Source organism: Trichosurus vulpecula, chromosome 7 (genome assembly GCF_011100635.1).
Source record: "Trichosurus vulpecula isolate mTriVul1 chromosome 7, mTriVul1.pri, whole genome shotgun sequence".
NCBI lineage: Eukaryota > Metazoa > Chordata > Mammalia > Diprotodontia > Phalangeridae > Trichosurus > Trichosurus vulpecula.
The window spans coordinates 15,042,009-15,060,943 of NC_050579.1; the positions used below are offsets into that span (position 1 = coordinate 15,042,009).

The 18,935-nt window shown below is 52.0% G+C and overlaps 2 protein-coding genes across 3 annotated transcripts; one reads left to right on the top strand and one right to left on the bottom strand.

Moving 5' to 3' along the window:
• Positions 1-2,416: 2,416 nt before the first annotated feature.
• Positions 2,417-9,537, top strand: POLR2H (RNA polymerase II, I and III subunit H). The gene is made up of 5 exons (XM_036765756.1): positions 2,417-2,941; positions 6,427-6,510; positions 8,279-8,372; positions 8,679-8,762; positions 9,131-9,537. Exons 1-5 carry the CDS (start codon positions 2,869-2,871, stop codon positions 9,246-9,248), a joined length of 453 nt encoding a protein of 150 aa, XP_036621651.1. The 5' UTR covers positions 2,417-2,868; the 3' UTR covers positions 9,249-9,537.
• Positions 9,538-12,674: 3,137 nt separating this feature from the next.
• THPO (thrombopoietin) lies at positions 12,675-17,840 on the bottom strand. Of its 2 annotated transcripts, XM_036765974.1 has the most exons (6): positions 17,740-17,840; positions 16,361-16,519; positions 15,799-15,929; positions 15,571-15,657; positions 13,829-13,996; positions 12,675-13,648 (listed from the first exon to the last, which is right to left on the bottom strand). In XM_036765974.1, exons 2-6 carry the CDS (start codon positions 16,371-16,373, stop codon positions 12,959-12,961), a joined length of 1,089 nt encoding a protein of 362 aa, XP_036621869.1. In that variant the 5' UTR covers positions 16,374-16,519; positions 17,740-17,840; the 3' UTR covers positions 12,675-12,958. The 2 variants fall into 2 exon arrangements, with proteins under 2 accessions (XP_036621869.1, XP_036621868.1); XM_036765973.1 differs by lacking the exon at positions 17,740-17,840 and having other exon boundaries at positions 13,829-13,990; positions 16,361-16,467.
• Positions 17,841-18,935: the final 1,095 nt, after the last annotated feature.

The window sequence follows — 18,935 nt, forward strand, 5'->3', positions numbered from 1 at the left end:
AGGGGAAAGTTCTTGAAGCTTCATTTAGGGGCAAACAGGATTTCTGGTGACGGCACTGAAGAGGGATCTGAAGTAAGGACAGAAGGAACCACTCTCCCAGCCACTCTTCACGTATCCTAGATCCTAGAATCCTAGTTGGAAAGACCAATCCACCCCAGCTTATTTTACAGGTCTGCGACTTGTCCAAGATCACCTAGGTAACTGAAACAGGTTTCAAACTCAGGTCTTCTGACTCTAAATCCAGTCCTCTTGCCCTGGTATCATTCTGTAGGTGGGAGCTGGAGGGGATGAGGGTGTAATCAGTCAACCAACAATGATTAAACATTTACCATATGCCAGTGAGAGTCCCTGCCCTTAAGAAGGAGAGGCTAAGACATCAGGGTCATATTGGGGCTACAGTAGCTGAGAAAGATTCTCTAGATTGCAGATGTCACCCACCCAACTTTTTTTCAGATGCCTGAAGCCCCTCTTTATTTGGTCCAGGACCCTTTTGTTCATTCAGGTCCTCTCCTGCCTCTAGTCTCTCCCTTTTCCTAGCCATTCTTTAGGGGACTCCCAAAGCATCTTCCTGCACAGCTTTGAATATGATTTTCCTATTCCAAAACTTTTAGTGGTTTCCTATTGCCTATAAGGACCATAATGTCCTCCTCAATCTGCTTCTTTTAACCTACGTTTCCAAGTTTATTTCACATTACTTTACCTTTCCCACAGTTGGTGGCACAAAGGGAGTGATTAATAAGAGCTTTTTTTATTCATTCATTTGTTTATTCAACCAAGCTAGATTATTAGTTCCCTGAAATTAACATGCCATTTCCCCTACCTCAGTGCCCTGATGAAGGGAGCACCCCTGCCTGGAATTTACTCCCTCATTCTATTTGCTTCTTAAACTCCTTCTGTTCCCTCAAGGCTTAACTCTGCTGAACTCTCCAGCCAAAAGTACTAGCTCCTTCCTGAAAATTTCCTAGAGTACTTCGAGTCTCTCCTTTGCTTTGATGTACTTTATTTGGTAGTTTGCATCTCTGTAGGATCCGAGTACCTGAAGGGAAGGGACTATTTCATTTTTATCTGTTGCATCTAAATATTCCTGTAATTTTTGTGTGTATGGACCACTTAATAAGAATTTGTTGAATCGATTTCTCAGTGGGAGAAGGCTAGATCAGCCAGAGATGAGAAGAAAAACTGAGTGTGATTTGGGGGAGGGTGTCTTCCTGGAACCAGAATGAGAACAGAATCAGGGATGAAAACGACACAGATAGCAAGGATATTAAGGACTGACTTTTTGGGGGTGGGATGGCTCCCTTTTCTCTTTATGTCTGTGTGCCTCTCTTGGGTGCTGCATTTGGTGAGAGGTGGGCCTGAATATAAACGGCCAGGCTGGAATGATGGGGATGGAGAAACCTAGGGGTGGCTGAAGACAGAAAAAAGAGAGAACCTGGGAGGGAGTTGCAGAGGCCGCTCCCTGAGACTGGCCCTAACTAGGCAGGGGCGTGGGGGGGGCAGAGGTCGGTTTTTCCTGGCAGGGGCCCAGGCCCGAAACCTGAGGAGCTGCTGACGTGCTAGGCCAGTGGAGAAAGAATGGAAGAGGCAGCGTGTTCCAGAGCATGGGAATGAATGCGGGTGGGGGAGGGGGCTGCTGGGGCAGGTGAGGGGGGCCCATGGGGAGAGGGATTGGCAGCCTAGGGGCGAGTGCCCAGGGATGGAGCTGGGGGTGTGGCGAGCAGGTGTCAGGTGTGGGCAGCACCGGGGACAGGTAGCGTGGGCAGTGCCAGGAATAGACTGTGCCGGGCGGGAGAGCCAGGGTGGGCTGCGCTGGGGAAGGGGGCAGAGCTACCGCCCGATGACCTCATGGCAGATTCCCAGGAAGGCGGGGCCACGTCCCAGGACCACGGCTCTTGACCTCCCGCCGCTCGGGGGAGGCGGTCACCTCGAGGACTGGCCGTGCTCACCGCCCCCAGCCCCGACAGAGGGGGAGGAGGAGAAAGAGGAGTGGGGTGAGGCCAGCACCAACCCCCAGGCCCGGCCTTAGTCGGAGACAGAGTGTGACAAAGCCCGGGGGCGACCTGTGGAAGGGCGAGGTGCGCACTGGACTCTGAGCCACCAGATCAAGGTCGCGGCCAGGGGCGGAGCCGAGCGGGGAGGTGGGGCCTCGGGCTGGACGACGGCGCATTCTGCGCCCTTATAGGCCCAAACGGATTCGGGGCGGAGCCAGACCCAGAGGGCGGGAGAGGGCGGGAAGAGCTCCCTCTAGGCATTTCCATAGGCTCATGTAGACTTGGGGGGAGGGGTAGGGTTTACGAGGCGGGGAAATCGGCCCAGCGTTCTTATAGGCCTTGGAGGGTCTCGGGGAGGGGCGGTACTGCGGGCGGGACCGGCTTACAGTCCTTCGCTCTCAGAGACCTGGAGGGGCGGAACCGGGGTCGAGGGGCGGGGACAGCTCTATCCTCCGCCCGCAGAGGTCCAGGTTTTCAAGGTGGTTTCCGGCTCGGGGACACACAGCTAGGTTCATGGACTGTAATAGGAACTGTGCGGGGAGTCGGGATGCGGTGAGGAGGCCCAAGAAACTGTTGGGACGTCGGGGACAGGGGCGGAGCTGGTGCCCAGAGAGCCAGGCGCTGAGCCGGGCCCCGCCCCCCTTGGCGAAGTGCGCATGCTCTGAATAGGGTCGCGAGAAGGCCAGCGGCCTGAGGAGAGAGGGGGTAGGGCAGGAAACGGTGAAGAAGAGAAGCGGAAGCGGAACTACGTGATTGGACGTCCGCCCCTAGTTCGCGTGCCGCGCTTCTGCGCACGCGCAGCCCCCGATCTTGCGCGGCTCTCGCGCCGGCCTCGCGCTCTCTGTGGTTCGGCCTCCGTCGCGTCCCGCGGCCAGCCATGGCCGGCATCCTGTTCGAGGACATTTTCGACGTGAAGGACATCGACCCCGAGGGCAAGAAGTTTGACCGAGGTGAGGCTGTCCCCGGGGAGACCCCGCCCCCCGCCGTGCGTCACCGAAGGGGTCCCCTCCTCACATTTCTCTTCAGACCGAGGAGACTCCCTCCTCCCCCACCGACAGGAGACCCCGCCCCCCCGGAGACTCCTCCTTGAACCCTCTCTCCCCGCCTCAGAGGAGACCCTTCCCCATCATTCATTCGCTGAGAGTAACCGCTACGCTCTGGGGATCCAGAGAAGGCAAACGAGCGCCTGCCCTCAGGGAGCTGTCTAACGGGGGAGACGTCAGGCAGACAGACGGGACAGATGGGGAATGAAGAACTGAGAGAAGGCGCCGGCGAGGGCTGGGGGCGGGGCAGGTGGGACCTCAAGGAGGCCGGGGAGGTCAGTGGTCAGAGCGGAGGAGGGAGGGCCTCCCAGGCAAGAGGGCCCGCAGCCCCGAGGTGGACGGTCTTGTAGCTGGGGCAGCATCGAGGCTGGCCGGGCCGGCGAAGGGAGGAGGCCGGAGAGGCCCGCAGGGGCTTGGGAGGCAGAGGATTTCCCTTGGCTTCGGGAGCCACTGAAGGAGCGGGGGTGACTTGGTCGGACTCTTTAGGAAAATTACTCTGGTGGCCGAATGAAGGGTGAGCCAGGGTGGGGAGAGGCAGGACGACCCCCCGGAGTCCAGGTACGGGATAGGGGCCTGAATCAGAGGGGCATTGGAGACGGGCTGAGAGTTTTTGAGGATGGGGGACATGTGGGCACGGTGGGCGACAGGGAAGCAGCCAGTAGACAGAGACTGAGTTTGGTGAAAAAGCGGGCATGACAAAGGGGACGGTTAGGATGGAATGCGGTCGCTCTTGTATGTAGAGGGGTTTGCTTTGGCAAGGAGGAGGGCCACTTCTGTGAGACGGGTGGAGGAGGAGAGCTGAATGACGGGAGAAGAGGAAGAGGGGTCTCTCTGTGAATGGCCTGCGTTAGTTAATCGGTTAGGGCAGTGTAAAAGGATTGCCTTGCTGCAGTGAGGGCCCAGCTGAGTCAGGATACAGTTAGCTCCGTTTTGTGGTTTTTCTGCAGCTTCATTCAGCATCACGTGAGCAGGAGTGAAGGAGGCCAATTGTGGCAGTAACTCAATGCTGGGGCTTTGCAGGGCAAAATTGGAGAATAGAGCAAGGGGGCAAGAGCCTGGAGGGAAGGGGCCGGTATAGAGGTGAACTTGTCCACGAAGAGATAAAGGTGGGGAATGGAGGAGAATGTGGTCATTACAAGGCCTGGGAAAGAACTGAGGGGTGTGGGATTGGAACAAGATTGGAAGAATATTGATGTATGCATATATGATGGGGGAGATCATCTTAGGGAAGGGGAAGGTCATCTTAGTGAAGTCAAGAAGGGGAGAAAGTGCCCAAAGTGTGGGAGAGGGGGAAGGGGCTCTTAGGTCAAAGAACAGGCAGTTGAATCTCCCTGTGGTTCTAGGGAAGGAAGACTTGGGAAGGGGGATGGAGTTGAATCACTCATTTAACAAGCACTTATTAAACACTGAGATGTTCCAGAGACTAAGTGCTGGATGTATGGAAAAAAAGGGAAATTAGTCTCTGCCTGCTAGGAGCTTACATTTAGTGGGGGAGAGACAGCCAGTGTGGAGGTGGCCTCCAAGGCTCTGTCCCAATTCCTCTTCTCTCTTTTCTCTATGCCTTCTCGTGTGGTGACTGTGCGTTGTCTTATCCCTGTGCAGATGACTCCTGGATCTATACATTTAGTCCTGATCTCTCTCCTGATTTCCCATACCTAATCCTGCCAGTTGCCTGTTGGATATGTTGAGCAGGCTGTTTCTAGGCATCTCTGACTTAATGTGTCCAAAACAACTCACTGTCTTTCTACCCAAAGCTGCCCTTCTTCCAGACTTCCCTATTGCATCCCTCACATTCACAGCCTTGGCATCATTCTCAACCCTCATACATTCTCACTCACCCCACAGATCGAGGCAATTTCCAAATCTTGTTTCTTTTTCCACAGCATCTTTTGGCTGAATCTCTTTCTCAGTCAGTCAGGAAACACATATTAAGAGCCAAGTGCCTGGGATGCAAAAGGAGACAAAACCAGTCTTCCCCCTGTTCACACAGTCGGCACCAAAGTTCAGGCCCTCATCACCAACAGCCTGCCAGCGAGTCTCCTTGCCTTTGGCTTCTTCTCTCTCATCTGTCCTCAGTGTAGCTGCCAGTGATTTTCCTACAGCACAGTCTTACTTTATGTGAACTTTGTTTAGTATTTAAAGCTCCTTGCAACCTGACTGCTTCCTATTCTTCTTACCTGTCACTCTTCTTCATGCATTCAGGGCGTCAGCCATGCTAACCCACTTGTTCCTGACACACAGTCTTCTATCTCCTACATCATTCTGGAAATGCTTTCCCTCCTGCCTCCAAGAATCCACTACTTCCCTCAGGATTCAGCTTGAATGTCCCCACGGCTGTGCAGAAGGCTTTCAGGGTCCTCTCAACTGCCAGGGCCTTCTCCTCTGAGGGAGGGAAAGCTGGGTTAACTTAGGTCCCTCCTGTATTTATCTTGTGTCTGTTTCCATTTCTTTTTTTGTTGTCTTCCCTATTAGAATAAGTTCCTTGAGGGCTGTTACTGGCTCTGCTCTTTCTTTTCATCCTCAGCACCCAGCACAGGGCTTCTCACATTTACTTAATAAAGGTTTGTTGGTGGATTTTTTTCACCCTTCCAGAGGAGACCTCTCTACATTGTCATCCTCCCAGGAGGATTTCCCCCTACCTACATGTACCGGGGTATTTCAGCTTCCTCCCCATTGACCTAGGGAATCTCCTGCTTCCTTCTCTCATTCAGAGGTCCCCCCTGTAATATAGCTGTGCCCAATATTCATTGACCCTCACTGTTACTACTTTTCCAAAGGGATAGGAATTTTCCTCGCACTGAGATCACTCCCCCACCCATGCCACCAAATGCAGAGACATTTCTTATTTCTTTCCCTACCTCCCACATAGCCTCTCTTGGACAAAACACACACACGCACACACACGCACGCACGCAGCACACTTGGCCTTCTTCCGATATCTTACACTACTCCCGGAGATGCTGTGTTCCTTCACCCCTAATCCCAATACACACATCCCTTCTTGTTAGAACCACTTCCACACCATCCACATCCATCCATTTGCCCTTTCTGGGGAAGATGTCCTCTGCCCCCAAGCATCAACACACACTACTTGAAGTTGACTCCCCATGTCTGGGTATCCTGTCCTGCTCAGATACTCTAGAGGGTTGCTCCCCTTTTGGCCATCTCACAGAAGCAGCTAGAGAGGACCCCAGGGATCCTCTGGTTCACTCCGCTCATTTTTTATGTATGGAAACAGGCCAGATTTTCTGGGGGAGAGAACATGATTGGCCCCAGTTCACAGTGAATCAGTGGTAGAAGATGGATGGGAAGCCAGAGGTTTGGCTGTCCTTTGTTATCTCCTCTTGCTTTCACAAGCATCTCTCCTGTAATCATTTCTCTCTTGTCCTTAGTGTCCCGCTTGCACTGTGAGAGCGAATCCTTCAAGATGGACCTCATTTTAGATGTTAACATCCAGATCTATCCTGTGGACTTGGGTAAGTGTTTGATGGAGGACACAACCAGACAATCTGCTGTTCTTTCTGGTGTTGCTGGCAACTGTTATTGATTGAAAATGATTTGTATTCCACACATAGACACCATCAACAAAAACAAGCATTGAAGAACAAAATCAGAAGGAAGAGATTGTACTTGAAACTATAAACATCATTATTTACAATTTAAAAAAATAACAAAAATGTCCCTTTTGCTTGTATCATCCCCTGAAATCCTTTCTGTAGATTTATTTTTGGACTTTGTGAAGTTCTCAAAAGAAGAAACCCATGGTCAGTAACTACCTAAAACTTGCTTGGCCTGTCTGAGCAGAGAAATGGAAAGCACAGGAACCCAGAGGTACCCCCTCACATGCTTGAAATGAGCAAAGGGAATTAAAAAGGATACCCTTTCCTGTTGGAGGGCCTGTGGCGAAATGGGCATGCTGTCACACTGCTGAGAGAACAGTTCACTGGCAGAAGCCTTTGGAGAGCAGGGCAGCCAGTACAGGAGCCACAGGATTGTTTGGCTTTGGTGATTGGTGCATGCAGGGACTGGGGTGTTGAAGACGTGTAGCACTTACACATCCATGGTGGCAGCATTTGTCATCGCGAAGAACTGGAAAGAGACCCATAGTCAGTAGTTGAGGGATGGCTGAACCATGGACGATGAATGAACATGAGACTCTTGTGCCATCCAAAATGACAGATAGGAGGCAGCATACAGAGAAATATATGGAGCCTTAGGAAGTGATGTGATCATAATTCAGCCAAGATTGAAGTTCCTACTTTATACAGGGCACTGTGTCAGGTAGTGAGGGATATGGAGCTAATAAGTTGTAGTTCCTGCCCTCAAAGGGTTTTACCTTCTGCTGGAGAGGGGAGAGGGATGAGGATACGTATAATACCAAGAACAATATGATGGAGGCAAAGGAGAGATCCAGATAAAAAGTACTCTAGGAGCATTTTAGTGGGAAGAGAGTATTTTTAGCTGAGAGCAACAGGGAAGATTTTGTGGAGGTGGCGGTGGTGGTAGCAGCCTCCGAGTGGAACCTTGAAGTAAGAAAAAGAATGTAAAAGGCCGTGATGAGGAGGGAGAAGAGGCAGAGGTGCAGTCCAAGACTAAGGAAATGTTCATGATGGGCAGGTCAGGTTCATGGGACAGATAGTCTGGTCTGACAGGAACATGATGGATTGTGGGGGTGGGAGGGGGAAAGGGAGGGTGATGTGAAATGAGGCTGCCAACAGGAGGCTGGTGCCAAATTATGGCAGGCCTTCAATCCCAGGTAAAGAATTTATATTTTATCCCATAGGGTTCTTAAGCTTTTTGGTGTTTCCTGGTTGTCTCGAATTTGTATCCCTTCTCAGAATCATATTTTTGAATGTATGGAATAAAAGTGAAATCAATAATATTGAAAGAGTTGTGTATGTATATTTATATATATGTATGGGTATATATACACACACACACACGCACGCACACGCAAATTTGATGTACGTAGCCCATGTTAAGAAGTCCTGCTACAGATCCTAGTGAGCTAGTGCAGGTGTTTGAGCAGAGCAGTGACACATTCAGAGCTGTAGAAGCCATGGGTTGGAGAAGAAAAAGGCTAGAAGCAGCAGGACCATCCAGCTTGGCATGAGTTAGGCTGATGGTGTCATGGCAGGGAGTCGGCTTCAGGGCAAAGCCAATTTTCAGTGAACGGAGTGAAGAAAGGGCAGTGAGAATGATAGTGTACATTCTATCTCCACAAAATCTCTTGTTGATTTTCAGGGGACAAATTCCGATTGGTGATAGCTAGCACCTTGTATGAAGATGGGACCCTGGACGATGGGGAATATAATCCCACAGATGACCGGCCATCCAGGTGAGGGATCAGGGAAGAGAAGGTACTCTGCCAGGTTTTTAACTTTAATCTGATTTGAAGTTACTTCTTTAATGATATTCTTGAAGGACAAGAGGTGACCTAGGTCTGAATACCTGGTGCTTAGTAGGGCCTGGGGCACCAGAGGGAAATCACCTCCCTTGTCTGCCACATGTAAGAGCTCAGTCACCATGTATGTATGGGGTTTCTCCTCTGCCCAGCTCTGGTGGCTTCTGCTGATTCCTGTGCCTGGGGACATATGCAGGTGGGAGAGAGGGACCCAAGGAGTGTCTGCCTTTTACTCCACAGGGCTGACCAGTTTGAGTATGTGATGTATGGAAAGGTGTACAGAATCGAGGGGGACGAGACCTCCACGGAAGCAGCCACTCGTCTGTAAGTACCTTCACAGCGTGTAAGAGACTGACTTTTCCCTTTGCTGGAGAAGAGGCAGGCTGACAGACTTTGTGCTTTGGTCACAGATATGGCTGTAGGGTGGGCGTGGGGGGCGGTAAGAGTGGGCCCTTAGTACCTTAAGGGGTTCTATTTGTCTCATATCACAGTATTCTGAACCAGAGAGTGGGTGGGACATTTTTGTGACCTTAGAGCCCATGTCCTCTTCTCGGGGAGGTCAGGGGGCTCCCTCCTCAACTTCTTGGCTGCCACATGCTTTTGTTTCCTGTCCCGTCATTCGGCCTGGGCTGCCAAGAAGGTAGAGCCTCTTTGGAGACCAGGCTGACTTGAGTGCCGTCCTCTTACTTTAGCTCTGCCTATGTGTCTTACGGGGGGCTGCTCATGAGACTCCAGGGAGATGCCAACAACTTGCACGGCTTTGAAGTGGACTCCCGAGTTTATCTCCTGATGAAGAAGCTGGCTTTCTGAGCTGCCCAGGGAGCCTTTGCCATCCCCGCCTTTCCTGTCTGGTGGGGCCTGGTCTGGGCATCCCTGCCCCCTGAACTCTGCTCCAGTGTGAGGAGTGCTGGCTGAGGAAGGGCCCCTTTCTCCTGAGTAATCCGTTCTTCACCCGATGGACTTGAGATCTTTTCGGCTGGTCTGAACTAAGTGGAAAAGTGGCTGTTGGTCCCCACTTGGGACCTCATAGGATGAGCTCAGGTTGAGCTTTCAGATACTTTGTTTGATGGTTCAATTAAACTGTGCTTTTTTGTATCCATTTCTCTTCTTGTCCTACTGTCCACCTGGAAATTGTCTTTTCAGGTTCTCCTGAAGTTTTTTATGCATCTGACCTAAGACTGGGGATGGTGTGTCTGGCCAGGCCTTTTTCAGCCCTCGGGGCTAACTCTTTGGGGTCACCCTCAGCTAGCTGACCTCAGTATTTATCCTGTGCTGCTGTGCTTGGGGCCTCTGGGGTCAACTCTGAGGATGGCACAGGGCACATTGGTGAGGGGATCTACTGAATTTTTCCAGCACTTGCTTCCCTAGTCTAGGAATTCTGTTCAGTTCTTGGAGAAGAGTCATCCGCATAGCCTGGAGAGGATGAGGATGATGAGGATGGGCTGTGTGTGTGTGTGTGTGTGAGAGAGAGAGAGAGAGAGAGAGAGAGAGAAATCATGAGTGGAGGCTTTCAGACATGGGCATGACACATGGTTGTGTCTAGGGATGGTGGGAATGTGGGAAAGTATTTAGTGGTTGAGAATGCAAGTGTGGGAGTGAGTCTACATTTCTTGGACTGAGGGACCGAGGAGGGAAAGTAACTGTCAGTGGTGTTTGCCACCCAGTGATAACTGAACAAGGAGAGGGAGCTGCTGTGAGCATCACTGGGGCACCAGCAACACCCCTGAGGCTCATTCTGGTCCCATTGCTCTGGAGCATTGTGTCCCTCTAACTTTCGTGACTGTGCACGTGCTGGGAAAACCTTGGGAAATGGCCTGAAACTGCCTGAGAATCCAGGTTTTCTTTCTGGATGAAGGGAAGCAAATTCAGGAGCCTGCAGTTCTGAGGAATTCTGGCCAGCCCCCAGAGGGCATACCCAGGATCTGTCCTTTTGAAGCTGTTTGACCCCAGGAGTTGGCCTCCCTCAGACACTGCCTGGGGGGTTTCCTTCCCTGTCATTTTCAGGTCTGTGAAGAAGGTGTTAAGAATGGGATTTAGGGAAATGGGTTGAAAGTGAATGAACTCTGCAGGAAGAAAGGAAAGATGTTTCCGTTGGTTTTTCACTGTGGGAGGGATGAAAGGCGGGAGGGGAGGGTGGTAGGGAATGGGGATGAATGTCTATGGAAATCTCAGCAGCTTTCTGAAGCCTTAAGTTTGGGGGCAGAATGGATGGAGGGAGAAGAGCTCAGTTTTCTCCAAAAATTTGGAGGGCTAGAAGAAGGTCCGATTGCCTCTGAAGGCAGTTGGCACAGTCCACTTAAAATATTGGTGTCCTGACAGTTAAACTGTGGGCCTGGCATGTCAGAGGGAAGAAAGGCACTCCTTTTTCCGCTCTTTGGCTTGGCAGGTGTCCAGGAGTCGGCTGGGTTTGGGGACTGGGCTAGTCTGGACTAAAAGGATCTTTTTCTTTACATGAGTGAGGGGCTATTGGTCCTGAGCTATGTAGGTCAACCTTCAATCTCTGCTTGGAACTTCCTGGAGTTTATGTTTGCATCACCCTGAATCTTATGGCACTAAGAGCCCATAGTACTTGGGCTGTTGGCATAGTTTGTATCTGGGTGTTGGCTCATTTATATGCTGTAAAGAGTTTTATTTGGTCATTGCCTTTCATCCGATTTCCACAGAAGTAAATTGCAGGAAATTTCTTAGTCTTCCCTCCCGAACTCGGGTATGCTAACTTTTCTGTGCATGCAGAAATCTCTGGAATCAGACCTGTACTACCAACCTAAGATCGACTCTGGAGTCTCCAAACTTGGTGACTTCATGGATTCTGTCCCTATCTGATTTTCAGTATTTTTCTGGGAAGGGCAGCTCTGAGATATTCTCATCTAATGCTTCATTTTTCACTCATTGAGTGTGATTTTCCTTAGCCTGAGACCCTTTGTCGGGGTGGAATGTTTTTCCCATCCTCATTTCATTGAGCCGCAAGGGCTCAATAGGCATTAAGGTGTTTGTGGTAGCACGGTGACTGCCATCCTGCATGCCTGGCATTTGTGCCCTTCGGCCCTTACCTGCCCCAAGGCAAGGGACTCTGGAGGTTGCACATTGTCCTTCCAGATAAGGCCTCAGCCTGGGTGCAGCACCAAGGTAGCAATTCCCTCCCCCTCCCCCCCCCCCAACTTGGGAGACTGTTTGCATTCTCTTGGGGAAGACGCTGCGTTTCAGAGGGATTCCATATTGAGGAGCTTCTTGGGCTCTTGTCCTTGAGGATCTCCCTACTTCACCCTGGGACCTTGCTTCATTGCTGGGCTGCCTGGACAAGCCCTCACTGGAAAAGACTGCCTGGTAGACGACCTGTGACCTTGGGGGTGAAGGGGGCAGGTGGTGCTTTCTGGGTGTCAGTCTGCTCACCTGTAAAATGAGTTGCCCTAGATCGCCTAGGTCTGTTCCAGCTCTTATACACTGTTACTCGATTCATTAAAGTTAAGCCCACAGAGCTCCTCTTTAGTCACTTGGGCTTCTGGGAAATAGGACATAGACTCTACCTCCCACTGTGGTGTGCTCAAGGGGGGTGGGCAGGGCTGCTTCCTGCACTTCTCCCCGCCTCCACGGGAGGGAAGTAGGAGCTTGGCCCTGGTGAAATTTCCTCTCCAGGGCAGGCTGTTTGCTCAGCTGTGCTAGCCTGGTCTTGGCTTCCCTGGGGCTGTCTCTAAACCTTAGCTGAGGTGTGAGGTTCCCCTGGGCTTCCTGTCAGCTTTCAGCGAGCCCACTGCCCCCTCCTAGAAGGACAGTGTGTTGCAATGCTTGACTTCAGCTCTCACCTTTCTTTATTTTCTCCCCTACAGTTTTCTGGGTCTGCTTTGCTGTGTGAGCTCCAGGCAGGTGGGTAGGTGAATGTAGTTTGGAGCACCTTCCAGTCAGAGAGAGGGGGGGGGGTGTGGGTGTGTGTGTTGTGTGTGTGTGTGTGTGTGTGTGTGTGTGTGTGTGTGTGTTTGGAGTACCTCTCAGAAGCCTGCCAGGGTGAAGGATACCACTCATAGTCTCTCCTGAGAGAATGGTCCCCCTGGCAGGAGGCAGTGGGGGTTAGAGGGCTGGTGTCTGGCTTAGTTCTAAGTGTGGAGCAAAGGACCCTGCCTTTTGTATTCCCCAGTGAGTTGCTGGCAAAGGCAGCCTTGAGGTGATGGCTATAGGCAAAGCAGAGGAGACCAGGAAAGGGGGGAGGGTGTGTGGAGAAGTGAACCAAAGGTTCCAGGAGAATCAGCTTTTCTGACATATTATTTATCTGCTTAAAAAAAATATTTTCTGAAGTTATACAGTGAAAAATGTTCCCTTTCCATCTGTCTGGCATGAGAAGGCTTCCAGGAGGGATCATGGAGAGGCCTCCCAGTCCTTGTTGCCAGCCCTTGGGCTCCTGAGAGTTCAGCAGGGCTGGGCTGTGGGGCTTGGACACCAACATTGGAGCAGGCCAGGGCTGAGGTTGGGTGGCTGTCATGGGTATCCTGGCTACCTCCCAGGAGGACCTTCTTTTCAGACTGTGGAACTTAGGTAGGGAATGAAGTAGGGGTGCCCTGAATGTCCTGCATGTCCTTAGTCTTATCTTGGGAGTGAAGGCAGCAGATGGTAAAAGAGTTACCTGGGCTTGTGGCTGAGGGGGAAGTAGAAGGGATGTGAGGCCCTGGTGTGGGGCTCAGGGTGGGTGAGGGAGAAGAGAGCACATGGTGTCCAGTAGGAGGAATGCTTGGGGGAGTAATCAGTCCAGGTAAGGGAATGGGTGATTGGAAGGTTGTATCGAGAGCTCCAGGGGGCTTGTTCAAGTTTCCCAGAGTATTGCCTGGGGTTACAGGAGAGATACCATGGGTACTGTTTGACGGCCCAAGAGTCATGTTCCAGTGTGCAGGGGCTTCGTCCAGGGGGCTGGCCGTGTGGTTCAGCAATCCAGGAATTCTGTTCAGGCGTCTGAACATTCTCTTGGGAGCTTCTGTAGCTCTGGCTGAGCTCCCAGGGCCCCTTTCCAGTGATGCAGGGGTCTTGTCTTTGAACCCAGAGGTTGTCCTGATGGAGGGTACAGAGCCACTGCCTGGGGCTGCTGTGGCCATCTGGTCCTGCTTGGCGCAGAGGATGGGTCTTAGTGCATGTAGCAGGAAACGCACCTTTCCTCGGAGGAGCTGCTGAAAGCTCAGGAAGATGGCTGTGGGCTCTCTGTGAACTGCAGTCTGGCCCTTTGGGAGAGACTGGGGCCAGAGGAGGGGCCCAAGGCCAGAGATCATGTCTCTGGTAAGGGCAAGGGGTCCCTAGGCCCAGGGGTTAGGAAGAAGACCAGCATGGCCCACCCAACACCTGTTACCCAATACTGGATGGTCCAGTTGGTCCAGGGAAGAGTGTTCCCACGGATGCCTCGGGCTGGGCCTTACCGGGCTTCCCAGGAGGCCTTGCAGAGCTCCAAGGAGGATGCGTGTCTGGGCCGAGAGCTGCCCGAGCAGGGAGGAGAGGCAGCTGGGGCTCAGCTGTCTTCGGGCCGCAATCACACCTTCCAGCAATAAGGTCACAGCTCCGAGGACCTCCTGCCCCTTGGTCTGCTCCTGGGCAGGAAGAGCACATTGAAGGAGCTTATGGGTGGGACACTTCTAGGATAATGGTCATATAATCTCCCTTCCGTGGTGTCCTGACTGATGAGGCCACCCATCGATGAATAGATATACTTATATATCATGTATCAAAATATATACACCAAAAGAATTCTTGGACAGCTCCCTTTTCCCCAGCTGGCCCTCCAGAATAGCCCAGGATCTCCTCTGACAGCTCCTACAATAGCCAAGGCTCCCTCCTCAAGCTCACGGTCGGTCTGCCTGGATGTTCCATCTCTGACTGTGGTGCCCTACTAGATTGTGCACAGTGTCCAGGGCAGGGGACATAGGACTGTCCCTGTATCTCGTGTACCTCCTCCCTCCATCATGACGTCGGTGGGATGAAATCTCTGGCAGGTCCCACCAGATGCAAAGCAGACTAAGCACAGGCTTTAGAGTCAGAAGTTCTGGATTCAGATCCCACCCTGGTCTCTTGCTACATGTGTGATCATAGGTAAGTCATATTACCTTCTGGGCTTCAGTTTCCCCATGTGTAAAATGAGAAGGCTGGCCTGGTTGCGACTCCAAAGGCCCTTCCAGCTCTCGATCTGTGATCCTCTCTAACCAGCCCAGATGAACTGACAAAGGTTCCTAACTGGACAACTGGCCACCAAATTAGGCAGCTTGGAGCCCCCTCCCTTTATAAAAGTGTTTCCTAAGACATGGAGGGAGGACCCACACCAGTCAGTCAGTCAGCAAGCATGCACTTATTAAGTGTTTCTATGTGCCAGGCACTTCACCCAGTGCTGGGGACATAAGGAAGAGCAAAAGCCGTCTCTCCTTTCAAGGTGCTTACATTGTAACGGGGAAAGAAGATATGTAGTGGCTACATCCTATTTGTTGGCTCAATAGAAAGCTTGTGGTCAAACACAAACTGATCTTCTTCATGAAAATTTTTGCCAAATCAGCAGCAGAAATTCCAAATAAAGAAGAAGAGGGTTGTTGTGAGCAGGGATTGGGTCCAGTACCAGTACGACACTGTGCTAGTTCACTTGAGCCTCAACCCAAGCTTGGGGCTCAATTGCCTGCATTTCAAATCACTCTGAGTAAGATGGGGCTTTGGAGGTCCCCTTCCCCTCCTCAGAGGAGGTGTGAGGCTCCCCAGACTCCATTAGCTTTCCGGGAAGCCTCCTGCCCAATATGAGAAGAGTCTCCATTTTGTCGGCTGATCCAGGTTCTGAGGGATCTGTGCCTGGATGTTTCAGCTGTTCAGGAAATGGAAAGCCAGCTAAGATGAGCCCAGAATGTAGGTTCATGACTATGTCATCCTGTAGGGATGGAGGGCCTTGTCGTCTTGTATATTTTTTATTTTATTAATAACTTGGATGAAGCTGGATGATTTTCCAATTTGTGAATGACCCAGAATTGAAAGGGATCCCCAAAACAATAGATGCCAGATTACATAATTCAGATTTATCCTAGCAGGCTGCCACATCGGACCAAGATCGACATGGAGACGGGGACAAAGGTGAAAGGTTTATGGCCACGGTTTGGGGAAGCAAGCCCAAGGACCTCAGGGGTGGTCTCACCGTCTTTGCTCTCCATTCCCGAAGGCTGAAGTCCACGGCGGGCAGCAGGACAGGAATAGGCAGAGGACCGAGGTCGGAGCATTGACTCTGTGAATCAGGAGCGTGGCTGTTGAGTCTGAGGGCCGTCCCAAGCGGGGTGCCCTCCGAGCTCTCCACAGGGGCCTCGGAGGAGGTGGGACTCACAGGTCCATGTCGGGGAGTAGGGACAGTGGGCCCTCGGAGACTTACCAGTCTGCTGTGTAAGGCAGCAGAATCTCGGAGCAGCTTGTTGAAGAGTCTGGGGTCACAGATGGGAGCGGGGCTGGTCAGGGTGAGGGTTAATCTTGACGTGAGGAGAAACATGACCGCAACAAGCAGCTCTGGCATGAGGAGGAGAGTCAGAGGAGATTAGTTGGAATCAACACAGACGCGGCTGCCAGCGTGAGGATGGTGGAAGGAATTCGAAACCGCAGGACCTGGGTTCAAATCTTACCCTGCCACTCATTAACTATACGATGCTGGGCAAGTTACTTCCCCCGAGTAAACCTCAGTTTCCTCGTCTGTAAAACGAAGATGACAATATTCTGTATACTCCCTATATTGAAAGGCAAGTGCCTTGTAAATTTTAGTGCTATAAAAATAGGAGCTATTATTAGTCTGGAGATGGTCCAGAAATTCCGATTCTAAATGCAGGCTGACCGTCCAAAGACGCTGAAGCTCCAAACCCTAATTCCCAGGAGGATTTAGAGACTCCAGATGCCTTGAAGTGTTATCTTTTCTCCCCCCCCTCCCCCCACTGTGGTCCACTCACCAGTCAGCTCCATGCTGAGCAGGCCGGCTGCTGGGGTGGCTCCCTGTGTGGGGCCTTCTGCCCTGGGCTCTGCCTGAGGCCATGGAGGCGGCTGGGCGTAGTGGACTGCTGGCGCCTGGGGGAGACGGCCTGGGGTCTGGCTTCCTAACCAGCTCCAAGCTATGGGGGTGACAGAATTGGTCACTGGCCAGCCCTTGGGGTTATTGTGTGTGCCATCCCTCAGGGAGTTTCTGCTTTGGCTGGAGGTGAGGATGGGGCTGGGGCTGGGGGTAGGGATGGGTGAAGGAGGCAGGCTCCACTGGGAGGAGAACAGCTGCTGGCTTAGCCTCCAGAAACACTCAGCTCCCGAGCACTGGCTTTGGTTGGAGGGTGGGAGTGTTGTGAATGGACAGAGATTTAGGGATCCCATGGGGGGCATCTGAGGGGGCACCTGGGAGTTACTAAGAAGGGTTGAATAGGACTGCGTCCATGAAGGCTGGAGGGCCCCAAAAGGTTATGGGGCGATCAGAGGGGGCTTTCTTCCTCTCCCTATATTCACTCAAAGCCGCTTGAATCTCTCTTTTTTTCTCCTCACTTGTCTCTTAGGATCTGTGGTTCCTAAGCAGACCAGCCTGCACCTTGGAGTAGGGGTATGGGGATCTTGCCATGGCCCTGAGGCTCCTGGCTGCCAAGGAATTGGGTTCCCAGTGGGTAGGATCATGTCCCCCTCCTGGGGCTAGTTGTAGCCCAGACACTTCCAAGTCTGTTCCTCCCCGCCCCCAGCAGGCCCCTTTCCATCCCCTCACAGGACCCCCCACATGGCTTCCTCTTTTCACAAGTTGTGCAAAGAGGTCTGCACCTGATTCAATATTGGGATTTCCTGTAAATCTGTCAACAGGGCTGGACCCTCCCCCCTTTTACCTTTAACTTCTCGGCCTTGTCTTTCTCCTCCCAGAACCCCAGGCCCTGAAATCAGTCTCAGACTGGACAGGGATGGGTCAGGAAAGTGATGGGGAGATTCATGTTCATCCTAAGAAGCCCCTGCCCCCAGCGACTGGGTTCCCAGGGTTGAGTTATTCCCCCTTTAGCCTCCTTATCTTCCTTTCCTCTTTTTTTTTTTTACCGAGGTGGGGCTATACCCCTTTATAGCTCCCCATGATGAACTGACTTAGGAACAAGGCCTCCCTGCTCTCCCCCACACCCCACCCCCTACTCCAGCTCCGGCTCTGGCCTGCTCCTCCCATTCTGGGAAGAGGCTCCAGGCTTCCTGACAAAGGTCAGTGGCTGGAGGATCCAGTGTAGCTGCCCTTCCCCCAGCTGGGAGCCCAATGCCTCCTTCCTACCCCTCCAACCCCCAGCTAGACACACCACCTTCCCCCAGCCCCCATGCCCACACTCACCAGGTGGGGAAGAGCCCAAGAATCCAGGTGCTTTGAAGATGGCACAGCAGGGGGACCAGGGTTCTGGGGCCCAGCCCTTCCAGAGCAGTAGGGTCACTTGCCTGTCCTGGTCACTCCTGCCCAATCAGAACAGGGAGCCACCCAAGCACTGACTGGGGCCCCCGGATGTGACGCCCTCCTCTTCCCGCCCACTCTGGACCCACAGCCCCTAGGCTGCATGCACCTTGGTCTACTCTCCCAGAGTAGCCCCTCCACAAACTCACAGACTAGAGAGAGCATTCTGTTCAGTTGAACTTGGGACCTCCTCTCCAGGAAATGGGAAACATGGTACCTGGTCTAGGAAGGAGATGGGGGATGGGTGGCAGTTGGAACCCAAGACTTCTCCTGGGATGGTTCTGACAAGAAGACACACCCCTCCCCCCATAGAGACTGGACTTGAGATCTCACTGATAGAGTTGAGCTCCTTGTACCCCATTCAGGTCAACACATCTCTGCTGGGAATTCCCAGAGAACACTCAGAAATTTATTGACTTCATCAGTTCCCATAGCCAGTAAGGGGAAGAGGCAAGACCTGAACCCAGATCTTCTTGTCTCTGAGGCCAAGTCTCTATCTACTAAGTCTTGCTCTATCTTAAAAAACACATCTAGGACTTGTTTTGGTTTTGGAAATTCCACGTTTCTCTCTCTCTCTGTCTCTCTCTGTCTCTCTCTGTCTCTGTCTCTGTCTCTCTCTCTCTGTTCTCTTCTCTTCTCCTTGTCTCTCTGCCTCTCTTTTTTTCTCTCTCTCCTTTGTCTTTCTCCTCTCCCCTTTCTTTTTCTCTCTATCTCTATCTTTCTGACTCTCTTCTCTGTCTCTCTGTCTCTTTCCTCTCTATCTGTCTGTCTGTCTCTCTCCTGACCCACCTCATGCTAACTCTTCCCCATGAATGAGATTTTTGTTAATGACATCCTTTTATGAGATGCCTTGTTCCCTGATACTCTCTTTGTACTGGCTTCCCAGTATCCCTCCACTCTTCCTCATTTCTCTTTTTTTATATTCTTTCCACCAACGATCCTATTGAGAGACAATGCTGAGGGAAAGCAGCGCAGATATATTTGGGGGCACGGTAGGTCAGGAGGGAAAAGATGTGTGACCTTTGAGGTGTTGGTTGCTCTGGGCAGCTGAAATTCCCTCCTTTTTGTCCTTCCTCTCTCTT

Bases quoted from the DNA above. Each gene is read 5' to 3' on its own strand.
- POLR2H (XM_036765756.1), top strand. From the start codon at position 2,869: ATGGCCGGCATCCTGTTCGAGGACATTTTCGACGTGAAGGACATCGAC. The intron at 6,511-8,278 runs GTAAGTGTTTGA...GTTGATTTTCAG, and splicing joins GATCTATCCTGTGGACTTGG to GGGACAAATTCCGATTGGTG. The intron at 8,763-9,130 runs GTAAGTACCTTC...CTCTTACTTTAG, and splicing joins ACGGAAGCAGCCACTCGTCT to CTCTGCCTATGTGTCTTACG.
- THPO (XM_036765974.1), bottom strand. The intron at 15,658-15,798 runs GTAAGTCTCCGA...CCTGATTCACAG, and splicing joins CTGCCTTACACAGCAGACTG to AGTCAATGCTCCGACCTCGG. The intron at 13,649-13,828 runs GTAAGGCCCAGC...CTCTGGCCCCAG, and splicing joins AAGGCCTCCTGGGAAGCCCG to TCTCTCCCAAAGGGCCAGAC.